Source organism: Gallus gallus, chromosome 2 (assembly GCF_016699485.2).
Source record: "Gallus gallus isolate bGalGal1 chromosome 2, bGalGal1.mat.broiler.GRCg7b, whole genome shotgun sequence".
In the NCBI taxonomy this organism is placed as follows: domain Eukaryota; kingdom Metazoa; phylum Chordata; class Aves; order Galliformes; family Phasianidae; genus Gallus; species Gallus gallus.
This window is the reverse complement of record NC_052533.1, coordinates 40,283,661-40,302,462: the sequence shown is the minus strand read 5'-3', so window position 1 is coordinate 40,302,462 and position 18,802 is coordinate 40,283,661. Positions and strand designations below refer to the sequence as shown.

At 40.2% G+C, this 18,802-nt stretch overlaps 1 protein-coding gene across 1 annotated transcript in view; it reads right to left on the bottom strand.

Annotated features, from left to right (window-relative positions):
• Positions 1-568: 568 nt before the first annotated feature.
• CMTM8 (CKLF like MARVEL transmembrane domain containing 8) overlaps positions 569-18,802 on the bottom strand; it is a 36,398-nt gene continuing 18,164 nt past the window's right edge. The window contains exons 2-4 of the mRNA NM_001199703.2: positions 7,985-8,158; positions 3,666-3,782; positions 569-938 (exon numbers count right to left, since the gene is read on the bottom strand). Of these exons, the coding sequence (NP_001186632.1) occupies positions 855-938; positions 3,666-3,782; positions 7,985-8,158 (375 nt within the window). The 3' untranslated portion in view covers positions 569-854. The remainder of the gene's footprint in view (positions 939-3,665; positions 3,783-7,984; positions 8,159-18,802) is intronic.

Genomic DNA, 18,802 nt, shown 5'->3' with positions numbered 1-18,802 from the left:
TTTTTATGTCATTTGATAGCATTTTGAGGCCTAAATGTTCGATATTACAAACTAGCGGACTAGCCTCAGTGCTCAGAGAAACAAGAGGTATTACCTTTAGCAGATATCTTGTGATATTCTCTGTAGGTTAAACATTGAGCATTAAGGGTCTGTTGTCTAGAATTACGCCTTGGAGCCTGCTAGATTTGAGAAACCTGTTAAGATAATGTGCTTCATACATACCACTTCTTCAGCAAGCTTCAAGTCTACGTTGTTAATAGGTTTCGAAACCAACCTCATGACTAAAAGAGACTCCTGGAATACAAAACTGACACAATCATCACAATTCTTAATAGTAAATATGTGCCTCTGAGAAAGAGACAAAATAAGCATACTTCTACTCCCATTTTACAAAACATTCAAAGTTGAGTCAATTATTTAATTATCTTTAAAGCTCTCTGGTATATTTCTTCTTCAGAAGGTCACTTTGTATACGTATAATATCAATCTTAGTTTTGATTTGTAGCATTCGTTATCAAAAGTACACGTGTAACACTTCAAAAGTTAAATGTACAAAACTGACACATAATCTGAGTAAAGTTTATTAAAGGTTTAGTTACATCTATACAATGTCTAGAAAAATACCATGTTAATTTTAAAAGAAGCAGTATGAAATTTTATTATACAGTACAAAGTCAGTGTTAGATGTCACTATGATAACATATTATAAATATTCATTTTAATCTAATTTTACATGTATTTCTTCAATTACAACAGAAATGTTCCAGAAGACCTAATCCTTGTTCCAAGCTTCCATCAAAAAGAGTAAAATCCTCAAGATGCTTTATTCTACAGAATTCATTTTAACACAATTTTTACTGCAAAGTTCTTGATTGCCAAGATATAAAGCTAAAATATGTATTTCCAGCATAGCAGGAGGTAACCACAAAGGCAAAGAACTGCAGAGAGAAGAGTAAAAATATGTGTTAGAAAAATATTTGAGAGTTTTCTCATTCATATGATAAATTAATGATGGTATTTGGATAAAAGAAAAGTAGCAGAATTACTAAAATGGTGGTCTCTGGCCTTCTTGTACTTGGGTTGCCATCACAGTCAACATTGTTTGAGTAAGCTTTGTGTAGGAATATGGGCCTAGAAGCAGCTAAAACATAGACTATTTCAACACTTATCTCCACATTATATTGCCTCAGAAAGGATCCTACAGACTGGGTGCCCACCAACCCTATACTTGCAGCTTTTAACATCAGTTGTTGGTAAAGAGCAAGGGACAGTGTGAGCTCAAACTAATGCTCCCACAGTGCTGCTGTGTTCCAGGAACTGCCTAAAGGCCACCTGTGCCTCAGGGTGGCACAGTGCGCATCCAGGTAAGTCATTTAGAGCAAACCTAAATTCAAAATTCCTGCCCAGGCATATTCCCAAATGATAGTAATTCCAGTGGTTCTCTATTAATGAATTTATTTCTCAGTGCAGACAGTGACAGCAACCACATTAAGATATCACTGCTTTATCAGAAAGTGACTGCAGAAGAAGCCTTCTATAGCAGGCTAGATTTATTTTATATTTGAAGATTTTTAGGAACTACAGAATACCAGTGATGTTGCTTCTGAAGTCCTTGCAGCATATGCACCCAGAAGCAAAAGAACAGCTGTGAACTATTTCAGTTATACTGATAATGTCCAATTCAATGCCAGTGGTTAAGTTCCTGCTAATCACTGCATGTTGTTCAAAATAGCTTATGATAAGACCAGAATGTTTTGTGCTGGTAACTGAACCAAATAAAGCTGACATTGCAAACAGGGTAAACACTACTTTTTTTGGAGGTTGGCAGTGGTAGGCACAAGAGGGAACAAAAACAAGTTACAGTAAGGGAAATTTCAATTAGGTATTAGCAAAAAAAAGAAAAAAAGAAAAGAAAAGAAAAGAAAAAAGAAAAAAGAAAAAAAAGAAAAAAACCCCAAAACACAAAAAACCAACCCTGTGAGAGAACTCAAATATGGCAATATGACATTGAGGCATTTTGGAATATCCATCCTCAGAAATGTTCAAAACTCAAGCAGACAAGGCCCTGAGCAACCTGGTGCAAGCTAACCCTGTGCTGGGGGAGCAGAGATTGGACCAGATAGTCTCCAGAGGGCCCTTCCAGTCTAAATATATTCTGTGATTCTAGTAACACTTCCTGCTTCTGTCACTGGCCTAGGTAGGCACTGCAGTTCTGAGAGCAAGGCACTACTAGGCATATATACAAGGCAGTAAACCTGAGCCTTCCAACAGAAGATTTTGGGTGAGTCTTATCTCATCTAAGTTTAATCTGTGGCACCAAAACTTGTAGATGATGATATAAAAATTGGTAACAATAGGAAGCTTTAACACTCTTCTTACCAAAAGAATGTTATTTCTTAGAAACTAAAAGCTCCATCCAAAATCTTCCCAGTAGAGAACAAGTATTGGAGATGGATGATTTGCTAAATTCTCACAAACATATATCCACGAAACACTTAATGTGTACAGAGAGCATGTCTACATTTAATAGTTTATTTAGACAGTGCATTAGATAAACATTATTAGGGGGTATTAGAAGAGATTCCAAATATCCCATGAGCATTGATGCATTTTGCATAAAGCATGAATCAGCATGGAAGACTATCCAGCAGCAAGCAAGCTCCTGTCAACACCACTGGCTGAGAAGCAGATCAATAATTACAACCTGCCAAGAGGTGAAGATCCTGAACACCACTGAAGTGACAAGGACATAGTTACATCATTCCCAAGACAAAAATAGAGCAGGTGTTCAGGTCTCTGTGTTCATCACTGTGTAAAATAAGCTTCAGGCAGAAGACAGAATTTGTGAGTAGTCCAGAAAGGACAACTGTGGATGCATTAAGCATCAGCAAAGTAGCTGTAATTCAGAGTTACTCCAATACAGTTGAATTTGACTGCTGTTGCCAAAATGCTCAAAGTTCTTCTGCAACTCCTTTAACTTAGATAGAGAATATCTTCACCTAATCTGGTCCTTATAAAATTAAAAAAAAAGATTTTTTTTTTGCCCACCTTGAATGCTTTGGATTTCCAGCTCTAAGTAGTAAGTCAGTAATGTCAAAAACAGTTGGAAGTTGCATGATTTTTCAAGTGTTGCCCAAGATTATCTAAAGGTGAGCTTGGAACAGGAAGAACACTGTAGAAATGGCGGTACCATTTCAGGACCTTCCCACTCTGTGCTCTGTGCGTGGCTCAGCCAACAAAAAGTTAAGTGCACTTTAACCACATCAGTGCAAAGTCAGCTGGGTTAGTTTAAGCTGCTTTGGAAGTTGTGTGAGTGCACTAAAGTAACTTTGTGTTCACCCAGTTTGTTCACTCTGAGGTAGAGGCCATGACCTCTGCTAGAAAGCTAGTAATGAATGGGGGCAGGAAGGGGAAAACAGTCTGATCTTAAAAGCATTACAGCCTTTTCAGATGTGACTGTCATCTCCTGGCTGAATTCCTAATTGCCTTCAAAACCTATAAACTAAATTGCAGCTATCAATAGATTTTGTGTGCGAGCCCCTACTCCAATCTGCAACTCTTTGAAATCCAGAATGTGTGCATTTCAACCCTCACATCCAGAGAGGCGTTGTTTGGTATCACTTTGTTAGACATACAACCGTGATTGAAACAAAAAATGAACTCACTGAAGAAGCTGCCCAACTGTTGTAATTGTGACTGTCCAGTTCTTTGGTGACTGACGATGCATCGACAATGGCAGCAATGAGGTACAGAATGAAGGCACTCCCATTAAAACACAGACCCTGTTGAAAAATAAAATAAAATTATCAATTCGTATGCAAAGACATTTGTTACCATTTGCTGTTCCAACGTTACAAAAATCTCTCTCTGAAACATAAAGAGCACATCCAACGTACACACAAAATGTGATTCTTAATGATTTCACCCTCTTTTAACTTTCTCTCTGTAAGATTAGAATTTAATTGCTTATTTTATTATTCACGAACATCTGAGAACATTTTGGACCAACTGCTCTTTCCATCAAACTAAATACTGGAAAGTTTAATTTAAAGCCAGGTACTCTGATTTTCCAAAGTTGAAAACAGGTACACAGATTGCTTATCACCATCTAAATATTAGGCAGAAAGAATATGAGACTACATGGAAAACAAACAAACAAACAAAAGCCAACCCTCCCAACTGCAGTATTTATGGAGCTTCCAAAACTTTGTCTTCATTTTTGAAGGAAATAAGGTGGGTACAATCTTTTCAGTGAGTATTCTTTCACCCTTCAGTAACTTTCCCTTCTGCCTGCTTCTGAGAGAAGGAAAAAAAAACCCACAACATAAAACCAAGGAGGAGAACGCTCTGAATGGACTACATGGGTCATTGAAAGACCCATCCACGGCAGACACTGCATTTTTTCTTCCCAGGAGAAGAGTTAACATCTCAAGGCATCTATGCTCATTACTATGAAAGAAGCAAAGCAGATGACCTTAATCTAACATAAAGCTACAGAGAATAATCAAGAACAGTTTATTCTGGTTTTTGCATGTGAGAGACAACAGGAATGAAAAGGAGGGTGAACATCTGAGAAAAGGTAAACGAAAAGGTATGAGTTTATTTTTCTTTAAGTAAGTAACTTTAATACTACGACGTTTAGTTACGCATTGCTTGCTCACGGCTATAGGAAGTTCATTCGTGTTTTAAAAAAAAATCCCCTGAAACTCCCCCTGCTGCCTGTCTAAGGCATATGAATTCGGCAATAAAATACACTTGGAGGTGTCATATGGCAGCGGAATACCCATGACACTCTTTGTACCTAGTTACAATCACAGGAATTAGTAACTGTGAATTTAGACAAAGTCCTAGTGTTGTACAGGGTCCCCTCCCTTCAGCTTCTGGCCCTATGTTTGCACCCCACAGCATCACACAGATATCATGAGCCTTAACTCTGTTGTCCCCGTTGTCTCTAAATGATGCCAGACAGGTGCAGATCTGACTTATTAATTTCCATGGTGTGACCCAGTGGATGCTGGGGATGTACATCAATTATTCATGAGTGAGTTCACCAATCATGAACTCTGTCACCATCTTAAAAAAAAAAGAGTGACATTCAGAAGGCAGAAGGCACCCGTGTCTGTCTCAGCAGCTCCCTCAGTGCACCAAAGCACAGATTAGCAGATTGGAGTGATTGGTATGGGAGCTCCTCACCTCCTTCTCCAGGACATTTGATTCAAGCAGACCTTAATTCAGACTCGGTGGAGCCTGGCCCACTGCCCCACATTCTAATGACAGACAGGGTTCAAACCTTCCTGAAGGGAAGCCATTCCCCAGAAACTTGCTTTCTCAGCTAAGAGCCCTTCCAGAGAGCAGCATGCTGTGCTGTCATCTGTTATCCACTCAGTTTATGAGAGGTGTGACCAAATTCATGCAAGCTGAAGAGCATTCACGTTCTCCTGTGGTTCTAAGTCCTTGCAGCTTCAGGACATTTGGAAAAGATCCACCTACCTACATTCCTGCAGAGAACACTGGGCAGTGCCTCAGCATTGGCTGAAGCCCAGTACCGGGGACTTGAGGTTTTATTCATACTCTTGCAAATGGCTTTTATCTCGCCTGTATCAGCTATCTAATAAAACATAGTATCTCCTTGTACAAATCTCACCTCTTCTATCTAGGCGTTACAGTAATAAAATATCAAACAGTCAATTTTAGGATAGGGTGCCAAAAACTGGAAAGCACAGCTTCTGCAATGCACTGATTTTCCAACTTCGAACTTGACCGCCTAGAATATTTGTTGTTGTTATTTTTAAATTTCCCGTTCCAAAAAGACTCAATTACCCTGGAAAGCTACAAATCCCTGCAATATCTTGTCATGTAGAAAAAAAAACACATAATTTTTTAGAAGTGCTGCTTTGGGAAATAACACTGCTAGGGAAGATGGAATGCAATGCAAGCTGATTGGGCCGTTACTGCCAATATATTACTCAAACCAAATGGTTCATGCTAAATTACCATCTGCTTCTTAAATTCAAATCTACCCGATTTTAAAAGCTTCCATTGATTGTTTTAGCAAAGAACTGGCCCTATTAAGGATAGTCAGTTCTGAAGCACATCCTTTGGGTTAATTTGCAGTAAAGTAACTGCATCTTAAGCAATTTGGTAATGTGCTTAACCTGCAAAAATCCGATTTATGACAGAGAAGTCCAGATGTAATTTTGGATACTGCATACAATAGGCACAGTTTGAGCTAACTGTTGCCTAAGGAGGCAGAGCAATAACTAGCAGAGACTGATACTTTGGAGAATGGGGAGGAGGTGGCTGTAAACTCTCTCAAAAGGTATGTCACTCAAAAGGTGTGTGTCATGCCCTCCTCAATGAAAACTTTAAAAACATCTCTCTGAACACCTTGGTCAGCCAGGAGTGGCAGAGGTTCAATTCACAGGCTGCTCCCAATAGCTCTTTTGATATCTCAGGGCAAAAGAAGCTGAAACGCAAGCATCTTTGGTTTGTTTTGCATTTTCTCTTTGAATTATCTTGTACCACAGAGGGAGACTACCTTCTGGACCTACATGTGGGTGAACTTATCTACAAGACGTTTGGAACTCAGACCAAGAAATACACTCCATTTCAAGCAGAAATTAATCAAGAACTGCAGCTTGTCTGCCACATAGATCAGGGGCAACTCATTTACTTGCAGCTGTTGCCTGATAACAGTGTTAAACTGATAAAAGAAGGGTAATAACTAAAATTGTAACCAAATGGATACAAAGATGTTTTCCTTTTGAATGTACTTTACTTACATTTAATGGAATGGGGGGAAAAAGAGAAACAGCACACACTTCTAACCGTACCCAGACACATTACTGCTGTAATTGAAATCATCCAACATTTCTATAGTGGTGTTATAGCCTTAAAGGTAATTGCTGGCCATGAAACTTGAAAACATAGAAGCTATCTGAACATAACCCTGGTTGTTGTTATTAGTAATTGCTATAGCTAGCTATTTATTACAGCAACAAAAGGGGAGGTGAAAAGTGTATTCAATTTTAGTCACATACACTGTTTGCAACACAGAAGTCAAACATATTTTATCATAAAAATAGCAGAATTCTCACTAATAACCCTTAGCTAGTAGAAAAAGAGAGAAAAGCAGTATTTCATTGCATCAGACAAATGCAAAACCAGATTTATGTTAATTCTTGTATGGGTCACGGACACCCAGTTGGCTTATATCACAATGACTTCTAGAATCTATTATCTTGAACATCAGCATATTATGAAAATCATGCAAAAATATACCAATGACTTGTATAACTAGCAGGGTTTCTTCAAAGCACAAAACTTAGATCTGAATTTCAAATGCCTGTGATTTTTTTCTCTAATTACATTAGTTGTTTACCTAATTTTCATGTAGACTTGAGCTAAAAGCAAAGGATGACATGGCAGGTATTTTGCATACATATAACACTAACAATTTGCAGCACCATTTTCGCTCTAGGCTGTACATGGCTAGTGAGACTGCTGCTACCTGTCTGAGCAACCTTTTCATTTAGCAGAGGAAGACTCATGCTTTAAGATCCACGGTACCATTTCCAACTCATGGTGTTGATTCATGTAGGGATTCCTACTGTTTCAGCCATAGAAGTAGGTCTGTTAGCTCAGACGCAGCAACAGATTCATTCTTCACGGGATGTAATCACTACAGGGTGGAAAATGGGCCACCGTGCATAAATATGAGTCACACGCACGTTATTAAAAATCAAGTCACTAAATCGATCGATGAACAAAAGAGTGAAGCATCACAAGAAAAGTATTTTAAAAGAGCAGTAGTGTCTGAGTAGTATGAAGGTTAGACACTGCAGGGATGCAGACACAGAAATTAGGGGAAAAAAACTGCAAAAAGCACCAGTATAATTGGGTAACTGCAGCTGCAGAATGCATCAGTATTTTATTCTCTTGACAACCCAGCAAATCCAAAACAGTAACGAGCAGATGTATTTACCACTGTGGTCCATGGCACCTGGGGGATCCTGGTGTAGGTCATGGTCATGTAGATGATCAGAAAGAAGACAGTGAGGACCCAGTAAAACACAGCTACAAACATCACCCAGCCGAAAGCTGGATATAGAAAGTATTCCGTTCCAGCGATCAGGGTCCACACCAGCAGCCCTAAGATCTGCAAAAGTTATGGAGAAGAAAGAAATCAGTTACACAGTCTTAGACTTCTTACATTTGTTCTAGGTCAAAGAACAACACCGCTGCCAACCACATAATCATCTCATGAGCTGAGCTGGGGTGCTGTATTGATCTAACTATGTATAGTAGTAATCTAACAAAACTATATGTAATACTAATCTAACGAAAAAGGAAGAACAAGTAAAACTGGTTTTGCTGCAGCAGAAAGTTGCAAAAAGAATCACAGAATCATAGAATGGCCTGGGCTGAAAAGGACCACAGTGATCATCTAGTTTCAACCCCCCTGCTATGTGCAGGGTCACCAACCACCAGACCAGGCTGCCCAGAGCCACATCCAGCCTGGCCTTGAAAGCCTCGAGGGAGAAAGGCAGAACGATGCATTTCAGTGTTGATTTAGCTCACCTTTCTCTGTTATGAGACCATACCTGTGGTTTTACAGCTAGATCTCAAAAGTATTGTTCATTTTAAATAATATATTAAAAAAAAAACTGAGAAAACTTCACAGATAATTGTGTTTGAATTCTAGCCTACTAGCTTACATGCATTACTCTGCAGTCAGCAAGAAGCCTGTGAAGGACCGTAGGGACCTCCAGGTCCCACCAGCTAGTCATGGGTAAATGAGCGGTTGGGGTCAAGGTCAAAATGGTCCATAAAACAGATGCTCTGTGGAGTGTAGGGCACCACAGATGTAAAACAACTCTCAGGACCTTATAATAGAGGTAGCACTGCAATATCGACAGCCACCACCGTAATGCACTGCTGAACCAGGTTGGGTATATTATCGTATGCCACAGTTCTTGAAGCACTTCCCAAGTGACTGGCCATAAGAAGCAGAACATACACTCAAGCAAAGTCTGTGAGCAAATCCTAATCCATCAGTACAGGGAAAAGAACCTTTCCTCTTGATCCTGAACCTAGCAATCTGTTCACGTCTGAGTCAAACAAAATACATCAGCTGGGGATTTTAACGCGCAATCTTCTGTTTCCTCTAGGGTTAGCTGATCTTCAATGCATTAAGGGAGATGCAAACAAATCAAGCCAAATGAATGACAAAGAGATTTGCCAAGGGGAGAAAAGCTGTGCGTTTTCCAAGGTCTCCAGAAATTATTAAATCTCAATTTTAAAAATAATTTTTTATTTTAAACCTTTCATATATTTATATACTTAAAAGCATTTTACTGGAATCAGATTTGGGAAGTAAAATTCTTTTGTTTGAAATAAGGCTTGCCTCTTTTTGCTACCTGGACTATGGTGAAACTCCCTAGCAGAGATAAGTGGGAGGAAGACAAAATTAAAGAAAATAGCAGTGCACTTATTAAACAGGCAACATCCATAGCAAAACAGACTAGGAAACCTTCTACATCAGTATCTTGTCTCTGGCAGTGGTTAGTAACAGATGCCTGAAAAAATACATAAGAATAGATGACACAGCAGTAGCATTTCCACGGTCTGTCTCCCAAGCTTTCAGGAACCTGTTGTGGAGGGCCTTCATGAGCCAAAGTGATATCCTCGTAGCCCCTGGGAGGGCAGCTCTGCCATAGCTCCATCTGCATCAGCGCTGGCCCTGTTCCCATGCAACTTGTTGGCCATGATACCATTTACTCTGCAATTGCAGAATTCAACATGCAATCACTAACAATAAATCTCTAAACATTAAATACAAGATAAAACTATCTTGTTAAACAAAAGTTTATTACAATCTGTCCCGCTAGCTTTTAGCAGCTGATACCTATTTCCTTTGTCTTCGGTTCATCTTCCAAATTGCCAGACAAACAAAAATCAGCCTTCAATTTGTTGTCTTGGGCGTTCACAGTGTATTCCCATATAATATTCCTACTTTCATTCACTCCTACACCATGTACTCCTAAAAGAACCACAAAACTGCACTTTTTTTTTTTTTTGGTCTTTTTAATAGAAAAAGCACAAAATGGTGTTTTAAGCATTTCTTTCACCATTTTTTCCAGTTCAGCAATATCTGGAACACAGGTTTTATGGGGAGCAGCTGAGGGAGCTGGGGTTGTTCGGTGTGGAGAAGAGGAGGCTCAGGGGAGACCTGATTGCTCTCTACAGCTGCCTGAAAGGAGGCTGTGGTGAGGTGGGGGTCGACCTCTTCCCTCTGCTAACGACGGGACAAGAGAATGGCCTCAAGTTGCACCAGAGGAGGTTCACGTTTGATATTAGGAAATATTTCTTCTCAGAAGGAGCGGTGAGGCAGTGGCACAGGCTGCCCAGGGAGGTGGTGCAGTCACCGTCCCTGGAGGTGTTGAAGAACCGTGTGGATGTGGCACTGAGGGACGTGGTTTGGTGGGTAGTGTTGGCGGCAGATGGATGGTTGGACTGGATGATCTTGGAAATCTTTTCCAATGTTAATGATTCTCTGATTCCATGATTTGATGCACTAGAGCTGGCTTGGGCTGGGCTAACAGTTCCCAATTTATGCCAGATACCAGGGGAGGGCAGCATTGCCTCACAAGAACAGTTCCGACAGCATTAACAGGATAGTCTAAAATACAAAGCTACCGGCTCAGCAACGCTTCTGACAGTTCGCTCTAATTCTTGTTCCATTCCAACCACATTTCACTAATAACAGCAATTCGGTTAATAATGCCTTAAATTACACAAACTACACATGATTAGATTAAAAACCAACTCAATTTTAGTGCAGCAACTTCTTTCAGATTATACAATCTTGATAGGCCATTTAGCTTACAAAATGCCCTTTTCTTGCAATGCAAAGATGCTTCCTGTTGTGCCCGTGCTCATTAACCCAAATTTAAATTCATTATCCATAAATTATATCAATGAATAATTGGTCTCATGCTTAATAAACAGCTATTAAAGACAGATTTATCCTCTCTCTGAGTTGCCAGTACAACACCATCAAAGGAAACTTGGGAGACAAAGAAAACAGAGAAATATAATAGCATTAATACCTAAGGACAACAGTGTTGGTTCTGAGCAAGCTTTTAACAACAGCCAGATTTTTTATCACAAGAAGTGCAGTAATACGGAAAATTCTGAATAGTAACTCCAGTACAAATGAGATTGGTCAGAACACCTCAGCTTATGCAGGCATTATTTCTGAAAATGGTAAAAACTTTGCAAGCAGCAGGTTATTAAGAAAGAAAATTCCAAAGTTACACGAGACCACTAAACCTACACGACTGCACAGTGCAACTATTCAGACATGGACCACAGCAATGGTGGTATTCTCAGTTAACTTTCTTCCAGTAAAATTCTAACGTGTGATTACTCTCCGTCTTTCAAGAGCATTTTAATATTTAAACGGCCGTACATCTTGCTTGTATCTCAAAGAATTGTTTTTAATGCATGTTTGCAGCTAGCCTGCAGCAATGGCAGACCAATTTATCTAAGCAACTGAGATGCACCATGGATTTCTCAGATTGATATTCTTTACCAGTTCTTGGTATCGTAACTTTGATGGGTTGCATATTAGAGTGCCCCTGACATTTTCAGTTAGATCCAGATACTCTTACTGCATGTTACTGGAGCTGACAGGCTGAAATAATATTTCAGATTTCTTGATTAGACCTGAAAAGGTCAGACCAGCTCATGGTCAACAATTCACTCTCTGTGTAGTTAAATGATATGGCAAATAGTTTTATTGCCTATGTAAACACATGCAGTAAATTGATTTAAAGTTCACGCTGGCCGACAGTACCTACAAAATACCTTAGGTGTCAAAGGAACAGAGACAGCTAGACAAGTCTTTCATTATTAGCTTGTCTTTTCAGCATGTTAAATACTGAGATGGCTTCTGTGGTGTAAAAGCCTGTCTCCTAGTGCTTTGATTGTCCCTTACATTACATGTTTGCTGTTCAACAGATCAGTACAAAGTGGATGACACTTGTGCATCTGATGGAACTGAGAATACCACTTCTGCTGATTTAGTAACGAGCCTCCCTGCTGGGAATAAGGGCTATGGCTATATCCAAATGCCATCTCAATCAGCTCCTAGTGCACAGAACGTGGCAAATGAGTGACAGGTAGGCAACACTGTACAGCAGAGACCAGCAGCTGCAGTACCTGGGGAATGCTCACAGCCACTCAGTGTGTACACAGCTAGCTTCATGACTTCAGATCGGCCAGAACACAAGGAGGAGAGTTCCACTCAGTAACTGGGAAAGGCCCAGATCTCATAATGCCACAGTGGATTGGTACTAGCGAAGTGTTTCATTTATCAACCGGCCAGAATATGCTTATTTAGAATTATAGGAGCATACTGTGATGCTGTCAAAAAGATTTTGAGAAAAGGAAGAACAAACATCAATAAGAGGGAAAAAAACAATGCATGTGGCAGCTGATGGCAGCAAGTGCTGGCTTATCAGGCTACTGGGGCTTCTGCAGCTGGGTCTGATCTTTCAGGTTGGTTGGGAGATAAGGATTTCACTCATGAGTAAATCATAAAGGCAAGCAGTTTTTCCTTATTCGTTGCAGTCTATGATTTCACCTTGGATGTCTCTTTTGTGATTATTTGGCTGCCAGTTGCCCAGGTACCTCTATTACTGCATTAATATGTCAAATATACTAATGCATACTTCAGCAGTTGGCGGATACCATAAAAAGGAAATAACTCTGTAGCAAAGTTCAATATTATTGAGCATGCAAGTTTAAAATTAGATGCTTAATTGCATATTCAAACTCTTAAATAAGTGCCATAATTTATCTGCAGTGCTGAGAACTTCAAAAGTATCAGACCACTTAGAGACTTGAAAAACAGAGGCTTTGTAGCCTAGCAGATGAGATGCATCCTGTCTCATGCTGCTGGTACAAGCAAGCAGGTATGAAACAAGAGTGAGATTCAATCTGTGTATCCAGTTTTGCTTTCAGAAGCAGTGTGAAAATTGCAGAACTGAATTTGTACTTGCAAACTATAGTTGATAAGCCTGTGATGTATTCTATGACTCTGTTCCGGTGATGTTAGTGCTGCAAAATCTGCAGCGTTCATCCTGGCTGGTTAACTCAGTAACACAGTTAAAATAGTGTATGCTTCCCTTTCAAAGGAAAAAGAAGGCTCACTGTGGCAGAACTGGCAGGGAGAAAAACCCAAGGCTCGTCTCATTTCATGAAGTAAACACTACGTGGCATGCTTGCCTGAAGCTTTCTGTATTTATCCTAGAGATGCTTTCCAGGACCATTGCAGTTAGCCATATGCCTAAGTATTGTAGGATTTATACAGCATTGCTGCTGGCAGAGATGGAAATGATGGGAGAAGGAGAGATGTGCATTTGCAGAAACAGTTTTCTCCCATACGCAAGGCACCTAAACATGGACAGGCTCCAGCAAACAGAAAGCAAGACGTCTTGCATCTCCTTCCCAAGAAAGCAGATTTACTACTAGAACAAAGAGGGACCACTCTAAATTATTGCACATCTTTATTTCACTCCTAAATCACAATCCAGGAGCTACCTCAGCAGCCTATGAATGTCTCACCCGCAGCCTTTTCTTCCCTTGGCTACTCTTTGCCGGCAAAAGACAAACAGGGAGTCTGCAAGCAAGGAGAGCACAAACGCTTCTCACACAACAAAATGAAGGCTCGGATAACAAGAATCAAACTATCCTGGAATGGAGATAGGGCAAAAAGATAACGAAAGAGGAAAAAAAAAAGGAGGAGAAAAAAGGGTATTCCTTCTCTATTGTTCCTGTAAAATATAGCCAGGACAGTTGTCATAATAGGAAGATTTATTTGGCCTATATTTGACAGATGTAGAATGATTTTTTTTTTCTTCCTGCTAAGACTAAATGGAATAAGTGTTTGCACTGCATTTAAATAATCTCTTTAATTGGAGTTTTTGAGCTCCCACGCAGTATGCGAAGCAATATCCATCAATTTTGCCGTCTGCCACTAGAGGGAGAAAAGCCACTGCTTTTGTAGAAAAACGTTCCACGAGCCCACCTCATGCATTGCAGATGACCATCGGCAGCGGGGGATTGATTTCCCCGCCCAACAATCACCTGTCCAAAGATAAAAGTGGCAGGCAAGAGATGGAGCAACATACCGAGACAACTCTCAGGGCCCCCACTACCAAGGGACCAATTTGAATACAGTGCCCAAACCCAACAGCCTGAAAGAGCGCTCTCAAATGAAGAGATCCATATGCCAAGAGCTTGGTTGAGTCACGTGGAACAGTATGACGAAGCTTTCAGTCAATTAGAGAGTGTGTAGAATGACTTTGAGAGTTTAATAACGTACTGGGCATGATGCACGCAACAACAAAGTCAAATGTAAATTCAGCTACAAACTACTGAAAATAAGGCTCATTTATTTGTTTTACTTTAAGAAAAGAAACAACACTTCTGTTTTAGAAACATATTTTAGTGTCCATGGAGGAAGAAAAGCTAAGAAAAAAGTACGGCAAAAGCATACAAATACTAGATAAATCTGTCCAGAATAAGGTACAGCCCAACAATTGCTTTGGTTTAATGCTGGCAGATCTTGTTTTGTGTTCAGTCAGAAGAAAAGCCGACTCGTATTTGGCTACATTTTACAGAAATGGAAGATCCTTACTGAACTACCTTTGGAATTTCACAGCCCATGTTAATCATCATACGTTGTAATAACCTAAGCATTGTGTTAGCCTGACTTGCATTTCTCTGTTTCAGTTGCAAGCACTTCATTAATGTGAAACACTACAACAGATTAACATCAGCCAGTTGCTGCCCTTCTTGTTACCAACAACACCGGCACGGGAAGTATTTATTTAGCTGAGATCTCCTCAGTGAAGGAAAGGTTTGCAGTCCACCCAGGCTGTCTTCTTTTGAGACAGCTCTGCAGGAATAAACTCCTCTTCTACTGACAAAAATCCTTTGAATTCCGTACAGTTTCACAGGTTGTACATCAAATGAAAACAGGCTGCTGCGTTTCTGCTGAGAGCTTTTCAGGGCTTGTCATTCCTAACAGGATTCAGAAAGCCACAGTTCTTGCAGAAATATCCAAGTGGTCATAATGGACATGCACAGAAAGTATTTTATGATTTATAAAATATCGCTCTTAGCAACAAGCTCAGCCCTGACTATGGAACTCATCTCTCTCCTTTGAATATGTTTGAAAATGTTTCCATTCATAATAAAAATGTGGAAAATTGAGCCTCTTTTAAAGAAATTTCTGAAAATTGCCAGAATAGTTTTAGAACCATTTTTAAGCTATGTTCAAACTTTCTGTCACACTTCTGGCTTCATAGCAGCAACAGCAAGCACCCCTCATGAAAGTGGGGGCTTGAAATGCTGGCAATACTCACCATTGCTGGAAAGTAGAAATCTCTCATAGAGTTGGTTTTTAGGACAGCTTTCACTAGAAAGGAAATCATAGGAGGCAGAAAGTGTCCAAACATGCTCCAGAAGTATGTCTTCTCTATAGTGAACTCTTTTACTTAGGAGCTTAGTCCAAACCCTCCTACGAACCACACAGAAAACCTGCAGACCCAGGATTGAAATTGTTTAACCTCATGCTCACTGGGGGAGATTTCATTCAATAGGGAGGATGGGATGGTCATTTTGGAGTGAGAACTCAAAGACCTTCAAGAGCAGGCAGACAGACCTCTAATGCCTTTCCCACAGCTCCAAGCAGCAGGGAAGTCTTCCCTCAATACCTCCAATTCCCTAGGAAGGAGCTCCAAAACACCTTCATCTACAGAATGAAGGCCAGACCTGCTCACACCCAAGTCAGTAGAGAAGAGCCAGTTCTGATGTTTAGTACATGATGGTCATTAACCAGATCAGTCACGAGGTGAGGATGTACTTACCTAGCTAGAGCATGCGTAAATAAGGATATGGGCTTGACATTACAACATGAGGGTGAGCCACCTTGCAAGAGTGCCCAAGAAACTATAAAGTCTCATTGGGAAGAACTGTGAGAGGAAGGCACCTACTGGCTGGCACATAAAGCATGAAGTTGGAACATTACTTTTCTGAACACAGTGGGTGTTGCTATGCTGCAGCACTTACTGGGCATAAAACCAATAGGACCACAGCATGCCGCAATTTAATGTTGACTTAAGATGCCAACTCAGATGAGTAAATCACATGGCACTCCTGTTCTCACCTTCATAGATGAGATCACTGACTCCACTGCAACCCATCAACTCATACATGAAGAGTCTTCTGCAATATGGTCTACAGCTCCCTGCAACCAACAGCTGAGAAAAGAACTCAGGGGTGGGAGAGTAAAGAAGTCGTCCTGTCCATCCCAGCAGCATCCTACAATACTGAGCTCTTGTTTCATCTGAGAAACATGCAAGGAATGTGCGACACTGGAGCTAACACCAGTCGTGCAGACCAAAAAGAGAAAGGGTGAATGAAAACAACTGAAGATATTATCTGGGAAACACATCCCATCCCATATCCATCGAATTTGTGAAAACAATACAGAAGGGTTTGCTACACTTACCAAGAATTTTTTTTTTGTGGAAAAACTATTGGAGGCAGAATAGTGAATATTCAGAAGTGGAAAAACATTTATAATTTTTTCCATGTGATCAAAAAAGTCAAAAAGGAACATTAGAAACTCTTAGAAAAGGAATAGAATAATAAAAACTCCAACAAACAGTACACATCACTGTTCGTCACAGACCAGTAGTGTGCCTGCACATTGGAAACGTTCTGTTGATATAGGCTGGCTTAGCAATAGGGATCGGTATATAAGTTTAAGGACCAATATATTAGTTTAGCAAAAGGAATCAATGAATGCTAGTTCTAAAACTTCCCATTTTAACTGCTTGGTGTGTGAACAGCCTTATTTTTCTCAATGATTCTGCTTCACAGGAGCACTGGAGTCACAGTAGACTGCTTTTATCCTTGCATCCACCAGGTGCATGGACTTCTTCCTAAGTTTTCACATATATTGTTTTGAATTAGAGTGCACTAAGATAGAAAGCTGCTCATATGGCCTAACAAGTAATGGAAATTTGCCAAACTGGTGAAAAACAGTGAAAGGTCAGCCAAAAGACACTGTGATGAAGCTGATGGAGAAAATAAAAGGGAGGAAGAAGGTGGTCGTATGATCACCTTAGATGCAACTGCGCATGCCCAGAAGGATACTAGCATATATTAGTGAGTTCTTGGGAAATTAAGAATATGTATGCCAATGTATTACATATGTATGTCTTAACTGTATAAATGTAGAATTGAACTCTGCGAGCAGGTGCTTGATTCATTAGTTGTCTGGTACATATTCTGAGGAATAAGGAATGCTGCTTTCTAACACCACACTGAAGTCAGAGAGTTTCGTTCCCGGATTTCAGATGACACTATTCATCCCTCTCTCCCATTTCTGAAATGAATCAGTACTTAAGTACAGACTTAAGCAAGGCACCAAGAATGGCTCCTACAAGAAATGAAATTTAAAGCTGGAAAAAGGTGACTTCTAATTTTCTCTTTAAGACTGAAGGAGGATGTGACAGACGTCTGCAGTGCTGGGTGGCATGAAGGGAGCAAGGAGTGGGTTAGGCCTTGCAACACAAGAAGCAGCCAGCTAAACTATCAGTCAGAAAGCTGAAAAACAAGCAGAAGTAAGTGGTTTTACAAATAAAACAGAAAACAAACAAAATAACACAACCCAGCGACAGCGTAAAAACCAAAATCCAATAGATAGCCAAACTGTGGAATTCATTGTCACAGTCTATCGCGGAAATCAGAAATAAGAGAGGTTTAGAAAACATACAAACTCCTAGAAGACAGGCCAGCCCATGGCTATTACCTATATGGATGACATTCAACACACAATCCTCAGTTCTGGAAATTCCTAAGTGCACAACTTATCAGAAGCCAGAAAACCATACCATGAAAGGCTCTTGCTCTGTGTGCTCCCTTTCTCACACTCCCTCATAGGTTTCCGATATTAGTGATTATTAGAGATTAGTGGATCAAACAGCCCCATGATCCCATCCATTACAACCACCATGATGCACTGCGGGTTTAATTGGCCTTACTTCTCTGCAGGATACCCTGGCAACTGAGCACTGGAAGCTGCAGAAGTGTTGGTAGACTGGGATGAGACAGCTACACAACACATCAACACAACATTTTTTTCTAAAATAGGGCTATGAGGAATAACCTCATATACTGGCAAAGAAACTGGCTTGAATGATATCTTCACCAAATCTATCTTCTCAGCAGAACACTGGTTGATCATTAACAAGTCATTAAAATGTGTACAAAGCATAAAGATTGGTCCATGTCCCAGGGCACTTTCCACATTAAATGCTTTAAGGTTTTTGTGGGCTGCATTTGGGAGCACACATCTGTTTACCAGCTGCCTACCAATGCCTGTAAATCCCAGCTTAACGCTTATTTTTGGCCTGAGGAATGACACACACAGAGAAGTTTATACAGGTAATGCACTTTGCCATGCATTACGCATGCATTAATTAACTTGCAACATCATTGCTAGCCATCATTTTACTTATAGAATCAGCCAGGTGTTTGCCCACAATGCTCCTTTATCTGACAAAACTACATTTTTATGCAGGAGACAGCATGACAGATCCTTCCCAGGTCAGTCAGGAGAAAGACCCGAGGTCAGCTTCTGTCCTAAGGCACGCAGAGGTGTTGCATTTGACTGGGAATGCACTGGTCCCTGCTATCAGCTGCTCCATCAGTGGCACGG